We start from the raw sequence: 21,460 nt of genomic DNA, 5'->3' as shown, positions 1-21,460 counted from the left end.
GTTGTTGTCATTTATTCCACAGAGGTGCAGCGTCGAGTTATCACTGAGAGAGGATCGGGTTCACTCTTTATTACGTCAGTTGGCAACCTTGAGGAGTGAGGGAGCAGCACTGCCTGACGGGGTTGCTGACAAGGAAGAGTTAATCAGGGAGAAGTGGGATATGTTGAAGGTGAGCTCATAGGCTTAAGGACTCAGGCGGACCCTCTTGAGGTCCTATTTCAATTCCGTATCTTTTGTTTGTAAAAGAAAAATGTGGGTCCAAGAAGAGGAAGAATTAAGGGGGGATTTATCAATGTGTTCTCGCTTACAGGGTTTTACACGGAATCAGAAAAAGACCTGTGGTTTAAATCAAGTTTTTCTGTTAAACATTTAAGAATTTTCAGTGATGTTTTTCCTTACTTTCTATTTTACTATCTGTATTAGAAAATAATTCTTTAGATCTTGCACTTTCCGTGGGGAAAAAAAAATAATAAAATTAAGAGACTTCCTCTTCTGTATAGGTAATTTCAAAGCAGTCTCCTCCTTATTATCACAGGCAGGAATCCCCCAGTGTATAGACAGTAGAAGTACACACAATAAATTGAGCTCCGCATCCCCCTTCCAATAGAATAACTTTTATAGAGCATACCTAAATGTCTTTCTTATTCATCTCAATGGGACAGACCTCATCTATTGTAACTTATGGTCCATGGGGCTTGCTCTAAATGCTGTTAAAATTGTTTAGGTAACATGGCCGCCCCCAAAATAATGTAGAAGAAATTAAAGCAACTCTGTACCCACAATCTGCCCCCCAAACCACTTGTACCTTCAGATAGCTGCTTTTATTCCAAGACCTGTCCTAGATTGTGTATGCATTAGGCTGGCACAACCTCTCTGTCCCTCCTCCCCGCCCTCCTCATCATAAGGAAAGCTCCAGGCAGATTGTCTCCTATTCCTCACCTGTGTCAGCACGGCATATGGGCTGGATCTTTAAGGCACCTGTGCAATGTTCATGCAGGAGAAAATGTTCTAAGGGCATTCCTAATGATGATGAGGGTGGGGAGGAGGGACGGAGGGTGGTGCAAAGTTAGGGCACAGATATTGTAGGCCATAGCCGTTTGACAAAGGGCTGCCAGTTTAAAAGTTGTTTTTTAGGACAATAACTGCCTCACCTGCCGAACGGACCCTGGGACAGATCTTGGATTAAAAGCAGCTATCTGAAGGTACAAGTGGTTTGGGGGGGGGTCAGATTGTGGGTACAGAGTCACTTTAAATGAAAAGTCTAGGCGATACATTCATTTCAGAAGCGACAAGTTTGTTTATCTTTTTCGCAAATGTAATGTTTACAGTCAAGTTTTTTATATGAATAGATCGGCGCTGGTGCGGAGATGCCGATGCCGTGGTCCTTTTTTGGAACCGTCGCCCAGTTCCTGCTCACAGCGCCGGTCTATTCCCAGGCACCGTCTCGGCCTGTAGCACTGGAGACGGGCCTGCTCGCACTCAGTGTGACGAAACTCCATCCCCTCTGTGATGTGGCTCCATTACAATCAATGTAGCCATGTCACAGAGAGGAGGGCAGAACGTTATGCTGAGGACCGGCGGGCCTGCCACCAGTGCTTCATGCCTGGCTGGTGCTCGGGAATAGGCTGGCGCTGTGTGTGGGAGCCGGGCCACGGTTTAAAAAAAAAGGCTTGGCATCCTGTACCTGATCGTATATTCGCTTTAAGAAGATGTGGTTTGTAATTTGCATATGTGTTAGCTTAAGTTATAATATGGGCTTTCTTTTTTTTATAAAGTCACAAAATTTGCACATTGGTGCTTAACCTCCAACAAGAGATTTTTAGGCTATGTACCCACTATCTATTGATAATTATGGCCACAAATAATGTTCATAATCATCCATTCCCGTAGTGGGAACATAGCCTTAAAGCGATTGTATCATTTCCTAAGTGAATTATTTTTTTCACTTCCTTGTCGATACCGACGTGGAGATCCCGGTGTGGTGGTCCATTTTCCAAAACACCACCTGGGTACCGCCAGCGGTGCGTTTCTTTTTTCATGTGCACCGGTCGCTAAAAGGGGCCATCAAGGAAGTAAAAAAAAAAAAATACTCATGCAGGAAATGGTACATATGTTCACACTACGTATATTTGAGGCTGTATGTTTGAGGCTGTATAGCAACCAAAACCAGGAGTGGATTGAAAACACAGAAAGGCTCTGTTCACATAATGTTGTAATTGAGTGGATGGCCGTCATTTAATGGCAAATATGTGCTGTTATTTTAAAACAACGGCTGTTGTATTGAAATAATGGAAGTTATTTACTGTTATATGGCGGCCATCCACTCAATTTCAACTTTGTGTGAACAGATCCTTTCTGTGTTTTTAATCTACTCCTGGTTTTGGTTGCTATGAGGACCTGACATGAGGACCAAATACAGCCTCAAATATACATAGTGTGAACCCAGCCAAGGCTTAAATTACAAAAAAAAAAAAAAAAGCTTGAGGCTCATTGCCAAAGATAGTAAAAGTAACCCTAAAATGTTCTTCAATTATTAAAATAAATAGTAAAAAGTTCAAAGCTGAAAGTGTTGTCTCCTTAAAAAGTAATGAGAGAGGAATTATAGAGGGTGTTGAGGAGAAAGCGAACATATTAAACATATTTGTCTTCACTGTATTCACTGAGGAAAATGAAATGTCAGGGGAAATGCAGAGGGATAAGGTAAACTCCTAAGTAAATATCACCTGTGTAACCCAGGAAGGAGTGCAGCAATGCCGAAAAGAAACATTTAAATAGACAAATCAACAGATGGCATTCACCCCTGTGTTCTAAGGGAGCTAAGTGTGGAGGGAATGTGTATAAATGATGCTACATACGCTGGTAGGACCACTGTAACTGAAGTGGTTCAACATAGCTGAGTTTTGGGCTTTATCATCTGCCATCTCTGTCCATGATAGGAACTGTCCAGAGCAGTAGCAAACCCCCTACTGGTTGGTGGCAGCAGAGAGCACTCTGTCAGACTAGAAAGAATACACCACTTCCTGCAGAATATACAGCAGCTGATAAGTACTGGAAGACTTGAGATTTTTAAATACAAGTAAATTACAAATATGTATAACTTTCTGACACCAGTTGATTAAAAGAATCTCCAGAGTACCCCTTTAATATATTTATTAATGGCCTTGTCGAGGGATTGCACAGAATGATATAAAATCAGCTAATACTAAGCTGTGTAAACTGGTTAAATCAAGAGAATACATGGATCTCCATAGGGAGGAGGCTTGGGTTAACAAGTGGCAAATAGGGTTCAACCCTAATAAATCTAAGGTTATACACATGGGAAGGAAAAGCCGTACCAAAGTGATTTACTAAATGGGAAAACATTGGGAAAACTGACATGGAAAAGGACTTTGGAGTTTTAGATGTATCTGTAGCAACCAGTGTCAGGCAGCTGCTGCCAAGGCAAATAAGATAATGGGGGGGGGGGGGGGGTATCAAAGGGGGCAGAGAGGCACATGACAAAGAAAAAGTTATATCATTGTACACATCTCTAGTGAGACCACTTATAGAATATTGTGTACAGTTTTGGGCACCTGTATATAAGGAAGATATAGTAGAGCTGGAGAAGGTTCAGAGACAGGTGACCAGAGTAATCAATGGAATAGGAGGACTACAGTACCCATAATTATTGGTATTACCAATGCAGAGCAGAGATTCCACCAATGATTTTTTTAAGGGGGTATCTTCTACCTTATAGGGGGATTCAGCTTCTTCTGGATCAACACTATAGGGTAATAGTCTGAACTAGATAGATGGATTTTTTTGTCTTACAAGCTATTTACTATTCCTTTATCAGGCTATGTTCACACAATGTAAATTTTCAATTAATCATGGTTGTTGTTGGCAAATTGCAACATTGGCAGTGATTAATTGAAAATTTACATTGCACTGAAGTCATTGGAATGTATTTAGTAGATAGTACAAAGCATAGTATATAGTATACATAGTATACAATCCGGCTGGGATTCCATGCGGCTGCAGCAAAAATTGACATGTCAGTTTTGTGCGGCTGCTATTCATTGAATAGCAGCTGCACACCAGATGACACATAATGTAGAAGAACTTTCCATTGTCGGCTATGGTGAATTGGGTCACGGGCACACACGAATGTGCACGCATCCCAATTCTAAAGAAATTAAGTTCCTCTGGCCAGTACTGTAGTACCGCCCAGGATAAACGTCACTAACACTGGCCGTTCTGTGACACGACCGGGTCACAGAACGGCCGCCGTCATACTGTGTGTGAACCCGGCCTTAATATGTAAAATTATGCTATATCTATTCATTGACTGACACATGCAGATGCCACAGACTGGTGGGATTGTTAGTCAATATCTTTTGGAGGTGTCCATTGGTCAAACTCCACTGGACTATGGTAAAGTCACTAGTTTTTGACATGCTAGGCCACACTCTCCAATTGGACCTTTCCATTTTCATCTTAATCTCCCTTCGAAGGGGGTTCACAATCTCCTTACAGCTGTGAAATACCTTTTAGCTCTGAACTGGAAATGATGGACCTTTCCACCCTCTTGATGTGACCTATATCTAAGGGTCAGAAAGATACACAATGTGGAATATATGAAAGCTAGTTGAAACAACCTGCCTGATCGATTTTATGCCACCTGGACAACCTGGGATTAGTCCAGCGATCTATTGCCTTTCTTTATCGTAATATTGTAAGTGAAGGTCAGAGCATCCATATTCCTTCTCAGAACTACTGATTTTAGTGTCTTGTCTACCAATGTTGTTGTTTTAAAGTGACTGTACCACCAGTACTCTACATCGCTTCTTTGTTTTTTACATAAATAGATAGGCGTGCGGCCCAGTTCCTGGGAATGGGGCTGGTCTATAACCGATCACCGGCCTGGCATGAAGCAGTGGAGGGCGGCCCGCCAGCCCCCCAGTGTGACAATTTGCCCCCCCCTGTGACGCAGCTCCATTGATTCTAATGGAGCTGCGTCACAGAAAGGAGGAGGTTTCTTCATACTGGGGACCAGCTGGCACACCTCCAGTGCTTTATGCTGGGCCGGTGCTCGGTAATAGACTGGCGCCATTTGCAGGTACCAGGTGGTGGTTCAAAAAAAAAGACTGCTGCATTGGCATTCCCTGTGCCGGCGCCTATCTATTCATGTAGAAGACAAAAAAGCGATGTACTGGTGGTACATTCACTGTAAATCTGATGTGCGGCTATCTGTGAATACAAATGAGCCGATCAGCAAGATCAGTGATTGCAGTGCATTTACACGGCCCGCACAAACAGTCCCTGTATCGTTCGTGCAGCCATTTAAAAAATTGCCAGCTTAATAGATTATAGTGTGAATACCTCAATGCCTTACCTACCTTCGTGTATGACTCTATGACTGTGACCGTCTACGGCTATGACTCTAACACTGTCTCTCTTGCTCCCCTTACTCTTTTCTACAGAGATCTCTTTCTGAAGCCTTGTCCAGCTGTGTGCCCCGTCCTGTGCTCTCACCTGGTAGTGGGAATCTAGTGCAGCAGTTGGATCAGCGAGTCAAAGAGCTGAAATCATGGCTCAGAGACACTGAGTTAGCTCTGTATAACTCCAGTCTGAGAGTAGGGAAGGAGGAGAATCATAGAGAAAAGGAAATACTCCAGAGAGAGCTGCAGCAGTTCCAGGTGGGTCACTCTCAGCCCCTCACCTTCACACCCCAACTTTTCTCTCTATAAACTTGCCCCTGATGTTTTTATACTAATCATCGACTCTGCCTTTTTAGTTTTCTTTACCATATTTTGCAGTTATTACTTAACCCTTAGAGGACCGAGCGAATTTCAATTTTTGCATTTTCGTTTTTCCCTCCTTGTGCTTAAAAGGCCATAGGACTTGCATTTTTTCACCTAGAAACCCACATGAGCCCTTATTTTTTGCGCCACAAAATGTACTTTGCAATGACAGGCTGAATTAATGCCGTTCACCCTGGGGGAAAACTGACTGTTATATATGTTCCTCAAGTCGTTACGATTACAACGATATGTAACATGTATAACTTTTATTGTATCTGATGGCTTGTAAAAAATTCAAACCATTGTTAACAAATATATGTTCCTTAAAATCGCTCCACTCCCAGGCTTATAGAGCTTTTATCCTTTGGTCTATGGGGCTGTGTCAGGTGTCATTTTTTGGCGCCATGATGTGTTCTTTCTATCGGTACCTTGATTGCACATATGCGACTTTTTGATCGCTTTTTATTACAGTTTTTCTGGATTTGATGCGACCAAAAATGCAATTTTGCACTTTGGGATTTTACCGTGCAAGATCAGGAATGTGATTAATTAATAGTTTGGGCGATTACGCACGCAGCGATACCAAACATGTTTATTTATTTGTTTATTTATTTTTATTTATAACATGGGAAAAGGCGGGTGATTCAAACTTTTATTAGGGGAGGGGGCTTTTTTTTTTTTTTTTTTTTTTATATTTTATTTAGATTTTTCATTTTTATCACAATAAAATTATAACAAGACGAATTAACACCATTCGCCTATCGATATGGTACATCGGATATCACAAAATTCTAAGCATAAGGTACGACAACAACACAAGTGGCCCAACCGAGCCAAATTGGTAAAACATACACAATATAACTCCCCTCCCACCCCCCACCCCCGTGCTCACGCCCAGACGTGCCTCTATCCTCTCGTCTATGTTCATGGTACTTAGGTCTGTCAGCCCCCACTCGCCTACACCCTCAAGTTGCCCAGGGTGCCAGCTACTTCTCTACGTAGATACCAGGTCGTATTTTTAAAAACTGTCATAACTTGGACAATTTCGTCCCTTGACAAGAAAGAGCTAATAAAAGTCGACCACTTCTTAAAGAATCCTTTAGTCAGTTTGTCTTTGTCTCTGGCAATCTCCAGTTGGTCCATGCGCATATAATGTTTAACTTGGTCTACAACGTCCTCTGGAGTGGGCATTTGTGGTATTAACCATCTTGCCAATAGGCACCGTTTGGCTACCAATACGAAAACGTGAGTAAGCAGTGTTATTTTCCCATCCTCTGGAGGGGTGTGCAGCAAAAGAAAAGAAGGGTCCAAGGGGATAGATATGCGAAGTTTGGTGAGGGGGCTTTTTTATTAATAACAACACTTTTATTTTTACTTTTACACTTATACTAGAAGCCCCCCTGGCTTTAGGGTTATTCCCCCTGGGGTTAGGGTTATTCTCCCTGGGGTTAGGGTTATTCCTCCTGGGGGGCATCTAGTATAAGTGCACTGATCTCTGATACAGATCTATGCTGCTTAGTTATGCAGCATAGATCAATGAGATAGGCACATTGATTGCTTCCGGCTGCTGCAGCCGGAAGCAATCGAGTGCCAAGCCGGTATCAGCGCCATTACGTTGCAGACCCCGGACAGGGTAAGATGTTTACCCCACTAGACACCAGGGAACCAGGGATCTGATTACTTGATGCAGCCGTCAACTTTGACAGCTGCATTTGATTACTGTATTAGCGAGAGCGATCGGACCATGCCCGCTAATAGCCACGGTCCCGGGCTACAAGCGGCACCCGGGACCGCGGCAGAACAGAGTGCGGCCACCGCGCGGCCCCGCTCTGAACACATGGAAGCGGCCCTGGACGTACGGGTACGTCCAGGGTCGCCTAGGGGTTAAATTCAGTCATACATTGTCTTCATGATACCGTTAGATGCATGACTTAAAGGGGTTATACCAGCTTAGAAAAACATGGCCGCTTTCTTCCAAAAACAGCACGACTCATCTCCAGTTTGGGTGCAGGTTTTGCAACTAAGTTCCATTAAAGTGAATGAAGCTAAATTCCAAAACTACACCCAAACTGGAGACAAGAGTCGTGCTGTTTTTGGAAGAAAGCGGCCATGTTTTTCTAAACCTGGATAACTCCCTGTCAGCATGTTGTGTGTGGTATTATAACTGAGCCCCAATCACTTCAATGTAACTGAGCTGCAGAACCCATACCTTAACAGGAGGTGCTGTTTCTTGAAGAAAGGGGTCATGTTTTTCTAAGCCTGGTAAAATTTAGCAAGTTTGAATGACTTTTCTCTAATGTGTGTAGGGGCCTTTACTGGTAATGTTATTACCCTGTGGAAATATTGTGTGTGTGTGTGTGTGTGTGTGTGTGTGTGGAGAATCTGAACAATAAATGGTCAATACAAAGAACTATTTCTACAATACCCTATAACAATAAACAGCTACTGGCCCCTAACATACTCTCTGAGACACCAGGCCCTGCGACTCTTTCTTCTCCAAGTGCACTTACCTCTATAAACCATCTCACACATTCAGCGTCCCTGTCCTCACAAAGTGGATTTGGAATGGAGTCTGCTCTTCTTCAGGCTTCAGTCTCTCAGTTGATGTCTCACAGATCCCTAATGTGCCCCTCAGTGGCTGTCTAGGCTTAGTACAGTACCGTCAGGTCAGACACAGGACAATAATCATGGCCTCCTTCCCTACAGGATCCCCATCCTTAAGACTGTGGGAGATTCAAGTGGTCAGACCCCCACAGTCATACGCTCATCAGGATTGGGAATAAGGTTAATGGTGGGACAACCCCTTTAAGTATAGGACTCTCGACAGCTACAATGGATCCATACTTGCACATATCCTGCTACTACCTTCTTGAGCTTCACTGACTATTTCCATTAGCTTTCTATCAATGATCTTGTATTTTATACCCCACCAACATTGCCATATATTATGCTCTTCTCACATATACAAATACTGGAGTATCTGATAGGAACTTAAAAACACTGGTAGGAACAGAAACCATATGCAGATAATAGGATCTACTATGTACATTGAGAGAAATAAGAAATAAGAGGGCACTCACCCATAAAAACGTCCTTTATCATAGTCTCTGGATACAATCCATAAAAACACTCAGTGGCTGGAATGCTGGGACCTTCAGTGTACATGGCTGCTGTTTCATGCAATCAATGCACTTCATCTGACGTCAGAGGAAGTGCATGGATTGCAAGAAACAGCTATCACGTACACTGAAGGTGCCGGCTTTCCAGCCGCCAAGTGTTTTTATGGATTTTATCCAGAGACTACAATAAAGGACGTTTTTATGGGTGAGTGCCCTCTCATTTTCTCTTTCTCTCAATGTGCATAGACTGTTTGCTTCTAAAAGTTAGAACCCCAAAGAGTCTGAACCCCAATAATCCTCTGCCCCTTCACGGACATCTTTTATCGCTGGAAGTGCCCACCGCTTGTTCTACACACTGAGAGACTTAATGATGTATCTAAAAAAATTTTTTACTCCTGCTTCTCATAGTGAAGAAAAGATTGTGAAATAGTAACTACCAACCAATATAACTATCAAAAACACAGATGTAAAATGATATTTGAAAGGTTCGCAGTTTCCACCATCTTCTTATCTCTAGTAAAAGCTTCTACCACCTTCTGCATTGCCCAAGTGTCAGGGTAAGTGATGCTGACAGGCACGATAAGAGATCGATATTCTCACTATAATTAGTAATAAAGTCTTGATGCTGAGGTCACGGGGCCATTGAGCCCTGTACTAGCGGAAACTCCTGCTAGCTTTATGCATTGAGCAATATGTCTGTAGCATCCAAATGCTCTTCATGTATAAAAGGGGCGATATTAAATTCATCAGATAGGATTTCAAACTTACTTTAATTGACTAAAGTTGAGATTTACACTATTTTAAATAATTAAATTCCTTCTTATTTGTGCATTGTTATACATGCTAATATAATGTTGCTAATACATGACAAAAAAAGCTAAAAACCAGTGCAATACTCCTTCTCCAGGGGATGTGCAATGTTATCAAACAACGACAAGGAACCGGCCTAAGAGTAAGGATAACAATGACTATGGTGCCGATCTATAGCTCTAAACTGACGATTATCCAACCAGAGAGGAGGAGCACATAAATATAATAAATATATGCAAATGTTTAATGTAATTTCCAGTGTAAAACCAGTGTCAAATAGGGACAACATGGACACATTTTTGCATCCCTATTAAGTGCAAATGAAAAATTCCAAATCAAAAATTTGCACTTAAAAATTTCAAATGAAAAATATATCTTTTTTGCATTTCTTTAAAAATTTATAAAACTTTTTTTTTTACATTTTTATATTGAGTAGCAGCGGTGAGGGGCAACAAGGCCCCTCTCCTGCCACCAATGACTGCGTTGGGAAGTGCAGAGCTACACAAGTCCTGGATTCAGATCAGTTACATATCACTAAGGCTGGGTTTACACTACATAAAAAACACGACCGTATGTAATAAAAACGGCTGTGTTTGCACAAACAACGGCCGTTGTTTGCAAAATAATGGCCATTGTTTGCGCAAATACGGCTGTTGTTATAACATACGGCTATGTTTTTTTACATAGTGTGAACATAGCCTAAGCCTGGAGGCCTTGGGGACGGCTGTATGTATCACTAGCGCTAAAGACGCAGAAGCTTGTAGCAGAGTGATCAGTGATTGACAGTGATACGGGATGATGTAGTTGTAGCGCTACTGACACAGACAGCTTCCTCAAATGTAATGTTTATTCTAATCCTTAAATGCATGAGAATAGACATTAGAGGAGCCTCAGTATCACTTGTAGCACTAGTAACATGTAACTGGTCAGGAGCAACCCTGCAGTTCCCAACACAGCCATTAGTGGAAACATATGTATATTCATTGTATTTAATAAAGTTACAAAATACCCAATTGGGCTGGAACTTGCGTTTAACATTTGGCCGTATTATGCTCATACCCAATGCATAAGATTCCACTCTGAAAAACCCAACGATCACCCCCCATCACCAATGATATATACCATTTTAAATAACTATATCTAGGGATCCACAAGGTAAATGTACAATTCCAGTCCTTGGTCTGTCCTATGTTTCTTACCTTACATCATCCTGCTGGTAAATGAAAACTTCTATATCTGCTATATTGTTTTTCCCTCACTACATAGACCTCTAAATGTGCCCTGCATAGGAGAAAATTGCCCAGCTGCAAGCAAAGCACTTGCGAGAAATTGCTATATTGATCTCTCCAAGGCATGAGAGAAATTAGCTTTAGACCTGGTAAGAGGTCCTCTTTAATTTACACCATAGTTAACTAAGAGATATACACAGCGTTCACTCCCTGGTGGATAACATAGCAGGTCCATTATTACATGAAGGGGTTTTAGAAAAGAACAAATCAGATTATTTTTTTCAGGAACAGCACCACTGTATTCTATAGGCTGTGGCTGGGATTGCAATTTATTCTCATTGACATAAACAGACCATACACAAGAGTGGGTGTCATTGCTTCATACACCGCACACAGAAATGCTGTGTCTCTATAACACACCCTAAGAAGCAGCAGCAGCATAGAGTGCAATATAGAGGACTAGTGAACAGTCTAAGCCCAGGGGTGAGATTTATTACTTACAGTAACATATGTAGTCTATTTGCTGTCTCTCTACAGCTTCTGTACTCTCTATCTTTAGCCCTCTCCTCTCCATAGACTTGTATGGGCAGCTTGTAATGTGATTTCACGGTGAGCTACATTAAACACAAGACAGGACTGAGCTGATTTTCACTCCGAATTTTTCTTTACAAAGTTTCCAATAGTGTCCCTGGTTATTCCTATTCCTAATCCTTTCTAAGGCCTTGTGCACACGTTCAGTATTCTTTTCAAATGCGTAGATTCCTCCCACTATCCACCCGTACAATGCGCTAAAATTTACAGATTGGGCATATGTCAACTATAACAACTCTGTATCTTTTTATGGAAATACTGACACAGGTTAAACAGGTTAGAATCTGTAAAAAAAAATAGCGGATCCCCTTGATTTCTTTAAGAGGATCCCTTAAAAAAAATAGTCTGGGTCCGCACTAGGACATGTCCTTTTTTTTCAGCACTAGTTTGCGTCCTTGCGTGTGAATAGCCCAATAGACATGTGCTCAAACTCAAATTTGGAAATACAGATACGTAAATTACGGGATGTGTAAATAAAGCCTAACACCTGGTAAACAAGTGTCTCTATAACAGCAAGTTGGGGTTACAGGGTCTTCATATGAATGTGTTGGTATCTAAGCATGACCAAATGACCAAACCTGCCTGTACCTATAGATACACATTTCTTCCAGGAACAGCGATGCCATATTAGATTTATTGTATACTGTATTACCATGTGATAATACTTTATCTATATCTGCTGAATCCCTGTACTTCTTGTATCCACACGGCTGGTCTGATGTGTACACTATGTTGGGTCCTTCTCCCCTGTGAGCAGTGATTAGGGCCCTGCCATGTGCTTCATTATCAGCGAGCACTTTAATAGTGCCATTTAAAAGGCCATATTTCTGCCTCCTTCGTTGGGCCAGGGATGATACATGGTGATAATTGGCAGAGAGAGATGGCTCTCAGTGGCCTTTTAATCGGCCTATTTGTCAGACTCAGTGTCTGTGTAAGACGAATCATATTGATGGGCCCTCTTGGTTCTCCCGTAGCTGGCACTTAACTTGTTCACTGCCATAGTTTCAGAATTATCATACTCAACGTTGATAGGAAATAGACAGGAATCAGTCTTGAAAGAAATATTTAATGTTTTTTTTTTATTGTCTTCTTCCCTTATCCTGAAACGCATATTGTTTTATTGATTTATTGATTGATTTAACCCTATATTTATACCATACATTTCCTGATTCTCCATTAGGGATAGTTTAAAATATTATCAGTGGATGTTCACGAGATGCAGGAAGGCAGCAACAAAGCAATGGGTTCTGGAGGTATAAATCCGGGGGTAGTCCCTGAGGTATACCTCTGCCATATAGCTATTAAGGATTCAGTAGCATACATCATACATGTACTCCCATGTTAATAAAAAAAAAAGCCTATACCATGTGGTATACAGTACATTTGTTTTTACAATGTATTGTTGGAATAACACACTGGTCTGCACTATTAAATCTACAAATGAAATAAAACTCCCTATGGAAACCACTCAAACACAATGATACATGGGAGTCTATGGGTGCTGTTTCCCTATGTGTTGTGGACTTATGTATAGAGTTAAAATAACTAAGTCCTTCATCTTTAGACAACAGCATCTGATTATGTCCAGTTCTACAATCCTACATCCTCCGCAATATTACAGTTTAGATTAAAATCCTGAGTATAAAGGGATTGTAAAAATGTATATACCTAAATTATTAGTATGGAATATGGCCAGGCCCTTTAAGCAGCATTCTAGTGGATAATCCACCTACCTCCATACTTGGTTCTGTCTGTTTTCTAACACCCATCCATTTGCTTTCCTGAAGAAGCTTTTGGATAGAGGAAATATAGCATTCAATGTCGGTCATTTATATGATTGACCATCCATGTTGTACACGGACAAGCCAAGTCCACTAATGTTTGTCATTTTTACCGAGTAGCTATTAGTTCTTGCAGAACATGGATGCCTCCTCCCTCCCCTACCCTGTCTGCCCTTGGTGACTGGATGTATGGGGTTTGGCTTCTGGAACCATTATACCTGTACATGAAATAGTCAAGACAATGAAGGGTGGAGGGGAGGGGAGGCATGCATTCTGTGGCTCAGCCAGTCATCCTTAACACAAGTTCTGTGTAGGCTCTAGATCGACAGATTCCATTCAATCTTGGTGCAGAATACACAAAATACAATCCACACAGCCACCTACTGTTTGTGATCCCTTAAAAGATATTAGAGGACCCTTTGGGCAACCCTGGACTAGAAGAAGGTAGTAGAAACTTGAAAATATCCTTGTAGTGTGGTCTGGCAGTAGTGACTTGCTTGTAGTAGTGGTAAGCTCAGAGGCTCTCAGAGGTACAGGGGCTACCCGGGGGGAGGGGCTACCCGACAATCTGAAGATCATCCAGGGAGCCCATAGACAATGGCAGCGGTCTGCTTCCGCCGCTCCTGTTACACGGGCCAATGGTAGCAAATCGTTGCTATGGGCATCGTTGCTCTTTCAACATGTTGAAAGACAATGATCAGCCAACATTAGTTAGATATAACAGGGAGGACTTGGTACAGTTTTTTCAGGGCATTGAGATCCCAAGCATTGATTTAGCACAGAGGGAGGTTTTGGATGCTCCAATTACATTATGGGAGTTGGAAACAGCGCTAGATGCCCTGAAAGGGGCCTCTGCTCCAGGGGGAGACGGGCTCCCAGTTGCTATTTACAAGGAGCATAAAGAGGTCTTACTTCCAGCTTTGCTCCAAGTCCTGAATCACTCTATGACCACAGGGTCTCTCCCTGGATCACTGCGGGAGGCCGTTATTATTCTCATCCCCAAAGCTGAGAAAGATAAATTGGAGTTGGATTCGTATCGGCCCATATCTTTAATAAATGTTGACGCAAAACTTTTTGCTAAGCTTGGCTATTAGACTGGCCGGAGTTCTGGGGGAAATAATTCATCAAGACCAGAGTGGATTTGTTCCAGGCCGCATGTCTGAGCAGAATATAAGGCGTATGTGGGAAAACATGGAGATTATTGGAGAGCCTGATTCCCATTCCATCCTGTCCCTCGACGCTACAAAGGCGTTCGACAGGGTGGAATGGGAATATTTGTGGGAGGTAATGAGCCAGTTCGGAATTGGATCTAGATTCATTGATATGGTGAAATTGTTGTATAATGGAGTGCATGCATCTTTGAGTGTCAATGGTAGCTTGTCAGATGCCTTTGGTCTGGGTAGGGGTACGCGGCAGGGGTGTCCCCTCTCCCCCTTGCTGTTTGCCCTAAGTATAGAGCCAATTGCTATTAAAATCAGATCTGATCCACTCTTGGTTGGCTTTGGGGTGGACAGTGAGGGGGACAGGGTGTCACTCTACGCGGCTGACGTGTTACTTTATCTGAGGGATCCGGCAGTGGGAATCCCTAGAGTAATAGAAATGTTCAAGGGTGTTGGTAGATTGTCCGGTCTGGCTATAAACTGGTCAAAATCTGTCTTGATGCCTCTTAATCCTGCAGTGTCTTTTAGCTTCCCCGCTCTTAGACAGTTTGGGCGGGATGATAGTTTTAGATATCTGGGAGTAAGGGTGTCGAGAAAAATGGAAGATTTTGATAAGTTGAACACCCGTAAGGTGATTGATGAACTGGAAAAGAAAGCTGTAGTGTGGCAGAAACTCCCAATTTCTAGGACTGATAGACTGGTTTTGATCAAATCTGTCTGCCTCCCAAAACTTCTGTTCTTATTTGGGATTGCCCCGTTGTTTATTGGGGATGAGCATCTTAAGAGGATCGGATTGATGTTTAATTCTCTAATTTGGGGTCGCAAAAGAGTACGCTTGAAATTGGAACATTTGACTGTAGCGAGAGATAAAGGAGGGCTGGGGTTACCCGATGTCAAGTTATATCACTTGGCCTCTCAGTTCTATTGGTTCTCTACGTCAGGAGCGGAAAGGTTCTTGGACAGAGTGAGGGGGTGCGATTCTCCTGAATCTTTAGACATTTTTCAGAGACTTGAATCAGGGGAATTGGAAAATGGTGTTTGTAAAAGTGGGACTCTGGTGAGAGTTATTGTTAAGACCTGGCGAGAATGGAAGAAGTTAATGGGGGTAAAGTGTTTTTTTTTATTTTGCTCCACTGTGGAATAACTTTAATATATTACCCGTATATAAACTGGGGGTTCTTAACCACCTACAGGCAGCAGGCATTAGGAACATTCAGGATGTGCTGGGGAGGAGAGGTTTGGAATCCTGGTTGAGTTTGAAGGAGGTGTTCAATTTGCCGGATAATGCATGGTTTGAATACGCTAGGTTAAAATATGCTCTGTCTCCTCTGATAAGCGCAGGAAAGGTGTTGCTGTCTAGTCAAGATCAAGTTATAAGTGGATTTAGAAGGAAAGTGGGGAGAAAAAAATGTATTTCATATATTTATAAATATCTTAAGGGACAGAGAGTACATGAGTTTAAAAGTCAGGGTAAGTGGGAAAGCGACTTGGGTGGATTGGGGACCCTGAACTGGCCAATTATGTATAGTAATATCAGGAAAGTATCTTCTGCAGAACACCATCAGATAATACAATTTAACATGGTGCACCAAGTATACTATACACCTGCATTCTTGTGTAAAATTAAAAAATGGTCTCATAGTGGTTGCCCCAGGTGTGGGAGGGAGGAAACTGGATATTTACACTTATTATGGAATTGCGCAAAAAATAGAAACTCTGTGGAATCTTGTGTTTAGAAAAATAAAAGAGTTGTGTGGAGTAGATATACCACGAATTCCCCAGGTGGCGATCTTGGGAGATACCTCTGGCTTGAAGCTGCCTAGGAGTAAGGTAAAAAAAATACTTAGGATGTTGTTTTACGCTAAACTGGTCCTGGTTAAAAACTGGATTTCCCCAGTGTCACTGGGGGTTGGAAGCTGGGACAGATTAGTGATTATCTATGAGAAATATTATTAGGCCACTACACATGTACAAGGGTGTTTTTTTGTTTTTTTTTGACAGGCAGGGGGCAGGGGTGGAAGGGATCCAGGTGGTTTTGGGGTTTTCTTAATGGGAAATCTTCTGATTTATATGTATTAGTATGTTGTGCATTACTTATATTTTGATTGAAGAATTCTCTGCGATGTTTCTATGTTAATATGTAAAAAAAAGGGTGAAAAACATTTATAAATAAAGTTAAATAAAAAAAAAATGATCAGCCAACATTGTGCATGTCGGCTGATCTTTGTCTTTTATTACATGAAGCGATTATTGGCTGTATTGGCCAATAATCGGTCAAATACCGGTCGATAATCGCTTTGTGTAATGGGGCCTTTAGTAAGATATACAACAGCCATACAACAACATAAGGCTGTGATATGGGTACTGGGACACTGTGTTGAAATAACCCTTTAAGCAATAAAAGGCATACCCTGTTGTAAGGGAAATTGCTCATTGTTTACGGAATGGCATCTGTCACATAGACATATCATGTAATTGCATGATCAGTGGCAACCAATTGAGCTTTTTATATAGCGGGAAAAAAGACCTGGGTTGTACATCTCTGCCTACAACTGATCTATAGTTCTGGCATTTCCATCTATCAGGTTATTTCACTACTCTATAGTAAATCCATACATCCCTGTCTTTTCTTACAGACTCTATGCTCTGAGCTCAGGCTGCGTAGACGTGGCGTGGCTTCCATCCTCCGTCTATGCCACCATCTTCTAAACCTCCAGGAGCAGATTCCACAGCATGATGCCCCCAACCTGCAACTTCTTAGTGTCAATTTAGAGAGGAGATGGGAAGCCATTGTGATGCAGAGTACGCAGTGGCAAAGACGCCTACAGAGAGAACTGGGTGAAGAGCAGGTGAGTTTGGAAATTACGAGCGATTATCCTCATTTTACCATTCTATTTATGGCTTGTCACACCGAAAATTATTTCATTCATCTGATTTATTTTGAGTTCAAATCAAGTATCAGATAACAGCAGGTAATTCATAGGAGTGGGTGCCACTGCTAATAAAGTAATGGGATTTTGCTTCTCTTGACCTCAACTTTATCCAGGATTGGCTATCCTATAGTAATTGAACGAATTATGTTCACACATTGTACTATTTTTGGAAAGAATGGCCGCTGTTTTCTATTAAAACAACGGCTATTCTTTTCATACTGCACTGATATGCATTGAAGTCAATGGAACAATGGCCGTTGTTTTTACACAATGCACTGAACAACGGCTGTTGTATGGCACTCAAAACAACAGTCGTTGTTCAATACATTGTGTGAAAACAGCGGCCGTTGTTGCAACGCTGCGTGTGTCCATGGGTATAGACTTTTGCCCAATTGGTCTGAATAGGAGCTGTAGCTACAATATAGTAGAATATTAGACAATAACATGGTTGCTAGATCGGATATTCCCTTTAAGTCTAGATATGAGAAATATGCATGGAAATTTGCTGTATAGAAAAGCACAGATCACCACACTAATCTATCTGAATCCCACTATAAACTATATAATTGTTATACAATTTTCAACATTAGGGCCCTATGTATGATGGATGTCACCATCGATCATACACTAGGTATATTTCTAACCTATATGTCAGGGGCTATATATCAGTGTGAACCGAGCCTAACATTTTATATTTCTTGTTTGCATTAAGAAACATCTGTTTAAAGGCCATAAATATATTGTGGGGGGTACTCAATCCGTACCAGACTGTTGTCTATAGGCTCCAAAGCATTACACAAGGTTATATAGCAGCAAGAAGCCAGAATATAGAGGAGAGTCATACAAATAAGATGCTAAGTCACCATGGACAGGTTCCTCATTTGCATAGTAGCTTGTGATTACATAGTTTGTGTATTATGTCACTGTCCAGGATATCAGCGCCATTTTTAACAATGAAATATACAGAATTATCTTTATTTCAACAACAGATACACAAAATCTGTGTAACACTAGCACAGTGTACTAAACATTATATTAACATCTGAACTCTGATGTTTCAGGAGATGGATCTACTGGTGGACCCCGATTGGGCTGATTTAAGCAGTGCTCCCGGTGAGGAAGCCTTGGAGTGGGACGAGACTGATATCACAGCTGAGGCCATATGTGATCACGAAGATACAGAGCTGATGGAAGCAGAGACATTTGTTTTAGGTGGAAGACGTTGCTCTGGACAAGTTGTTACAGAAGAAATTGAACAGCAGAGTTCCCTGCAAGCACCTGCCGTGTATCAAGTCTACAGTGTGCATGATATGGAACTTTTTGGAACAAACATAGATCCTTCACCAATAGAAGCATCGAAGAAGTCTGGCAACCTAGCACCTCTCCCTCTTTCCCTGCTACAAGGGTTTCCATTTTTATCTTTGCCAGACTTAGCTGAAGGATCTTCTCAAACTCATTTCCATCCAAAAAAACATCAGAAGGACTCATGTGGCCACTCTGAAAGTGAAAGTGGAATTGCAAGTGGAGAAGGTGTGACTGCTGCCAATTCAGAAGGGTGTTTATCCATTGACGGGGAAATACCACAAGGTTGTTTGGTTCAGAATGTGGAGATAGGGAACATTGGGGGTAAAGAAATTGGACATACACAATATTCTAGAACAAAGCCTCAAAGTCAACTTACTCTTATTGACCCATCACAATTACAAGCCAATAAACACAAATTTGTGGTGCTGGAAAAGACTCAGAGGCTAATGCCTAGTTTCTGTCTCCAAAGAATTCCAAGTCAGACTGGTACAAACAGAACAATGCTTACAGCTAGCTCAGAAGACCATAGCCCTGTGGATGCAATTGAGGACCTTATTGAAGTACTGAGTCCAGAAAACACTCCCCTTAATTCATCCTCACTGGAATCACTGTCAGGAGCTGGTGAAGCTCTAGACTCTGGAGTTCTCAGGCGTAGCGTGTCTCTTGAGAGTTGGCCAGCCTCCTATAAGAGCAATGAAGACCTCTTTAGTCAGCAGGGTTCGGCTGATGTTACCCCAGGTAGCGAGCCAGGAGAAGAATTAAGTAAGCGTACCTTGGACCTCCTGAAAAGATTGGAAGACATTGAATGTCCATCAGAACAGAAAATGAAGCGTAGTCTCTCTGATGACATTACTCTAAGGAGTGGTTCTCGAAAAGCATCACTTAGTGGCCTTCACTCCCCACATGATAAAGAATCATCAGGGAATGAAGATGTTGGTTCAGAGTTAACAGAACTGAGTAGCAGTGAGGAACTTTCACTAAGATCTGAAGACATGGTTATGCTCAAAGGCCGACTAGGGTTGCTCAATTCCAATGCCTCTTTCCGCAAGCACTTGAGTCGTTCTCTTGGAGGAGAAGAAGGTGAAGCCAATCTAAGTATGATTGTTAATGTATCATGTACTTCAGCCTGCACTGATGAAGAAGACGATAGTGACTTGCTGTCGAGTTCCACCCTCACATTAACTGAGGAAGAGGAGGAAGAGGAACTTGAAGAGCCAAACTCGAGTTTGGGAAGTGAAGATGAAGCTGGGGATGGCACAGGTCTGCCCTTAGGGTCTGATTTTATTAGAAGGGAACTTCAGGCATGGGTTAGACCTTCATTTTTCCTTCCAGGAGAAAGAAGAAAAATGAATAGACTAGTGCAAGACATGTATGGGACATCCAAATCTGAGAAAGGTTTGCCGTTTTCTTTACAAAGACAGAAAGGGAACAATGGAAACGGAAAAGATACTAGCAAGGTATTGACAAAAGTAGGTGATGAAGAGACATTACTGAACTCAAGTCAGCTAGCAGATGATATGGAGAATGGAAACATTAATAATAGGGAAATTACAATAAAAGACAGTCTAATCAAAAGAACCATCCCTGAAAAAAAAATTAAATCAGGCCCATATCCATCAATATCGATTACCAAAACAGAAAAACTCCACCCTCCGAGCATGCCTGCATTGGCGTTCCACAAGCCCCGTGAGCTAGGGCCATCTTCAAAAGGCAAGAGCAATCTACGGGTTACAAGTGATTCGGTTGCTGATGTTGATATGGTCGATAATAGTTCATTACCGCCTGAAAAAGATCAACCGTCTGCCGTCGTTTCAGCGTCAGCAGATGAGGGGTCTTGTTCTTGTCATAGCTCTGCTCATGAAAGGTCTAGCAGTCCAGATTGTTCTGTACAAGACTTTGTGAAGGAAATTCTGGGCATGACATCTAATGCACTCCATGGATCATCACCACAAGATGGCCAGAAGCAAGGGACTGGGGCACAGATCAGGGAAAAAGTGTTGGAACACTCTCGAAAACAGCTTGACAGAGGTGACTTTTACTCTTACTTATCTCTTTCTTCTCATGACAGTGATTGTGGAGAGCTTAGTGGACCGACCAGGGCTGCCACACCACAGATGCCAGTAGAAGAATCCACGGAAGATCAAATAGAGAGTATGTTTGAGGCATGTCCAGAAGAGAAGACAAAGGAACAGACAAGTGATGAGTCTAAGCCAATATTAAAAACCTTGCCAGCTAAGGATACTACTGTTAGGAGCTCACAGAGCAAACCCACAATCTCAGGGCAACAGTTGACCAATAGAGTGTCTGCCCGGAAATTTCAGGATCATTCAACGGTTGCTGCAAAAGTTGCCAACAACAAAAACTCCTTCAAGAAACTGCCTTCTGCTAAAGAAGTTCGCCCTGAGCCTAAAGGCAAAAGTTCTGTAAAGCCTGCAGTCTCTAGCTTGCCTATACTGCACAAAAGGGTCAGAGACCAAAGGACAATGGCAACAAGTGGCGCAAACCTTGGCACAGGGCATCAGAAGGTATGTATATATATACATATCTGAATACCATACTTGCTATGCATTAGTTAAAGGGGTTGGCCACTTTATAATAAAATTATTCAGTGTATATTATTAGTAAGTCTATTCACATTACTTACTGACAGCAGCTCCCTGTGTACCCCATAGAGCTAATATCAGACCCCCCCCCCCCCCCCCCAGGCTGTGCTGCCCTGCTCTGTGGTGATTCTTTCCATAAGAGAGCC

General features: G+C 42.0%; 1 protein-coding gene across 2 annotated transcripts in view; it reads left to right on the top strand.

Annotated features, from left to right (window-relative positions):
- Positions 1-21,460, top strand: part of AKAP6 (A-kinase anchoring protein 6) — a 165,429-nt gene that overhangs the window by 139,607 nt on the left and 4,362 nt on the right. For both annotated transcript variants that reach the window (XM_069950752.1, XM_069950753.1), the window contains exons 10-13: positions 23-169; positions 5,463-5,678; positions 17,110-17,322; positions 18,468-21,236. In XM_069950752.1, the coding sequence (XP_069806853.1) occupies positions 23-169; positions 5,463-5,678; positions 17,110-17,322; positions 18,468-21,236 (3,345 nt within the window). The remainder of the gene's footprint in view (positions 1-22; positions 170-5,462; positions 5,679-17,109; positions 17,323-18,467; positions 21,237-21,460) is intronic.

This window comes from Dendropsophus ebraccatus, chromosome 13, assembly GCF_027789765.1.
Source record: "Dendropsophus ebraccatus isolate aDenEbr1 chromosome 13, aDenEbr1.pat, whole genome shotgun sequence".
In the NCBI taxonomy this organism is placed as follows: domain Eukaryota; kingdom Metazoa; phylum Chordata; class Amphibia; order Anura; family Hylidae; genus Dendropsophus; species Dendropsophus ebraccatus.
Note: the sequence above shows the minus strand (reverse complement) of the source record. Positions and strands in the feature narration are given on the sequence as shown.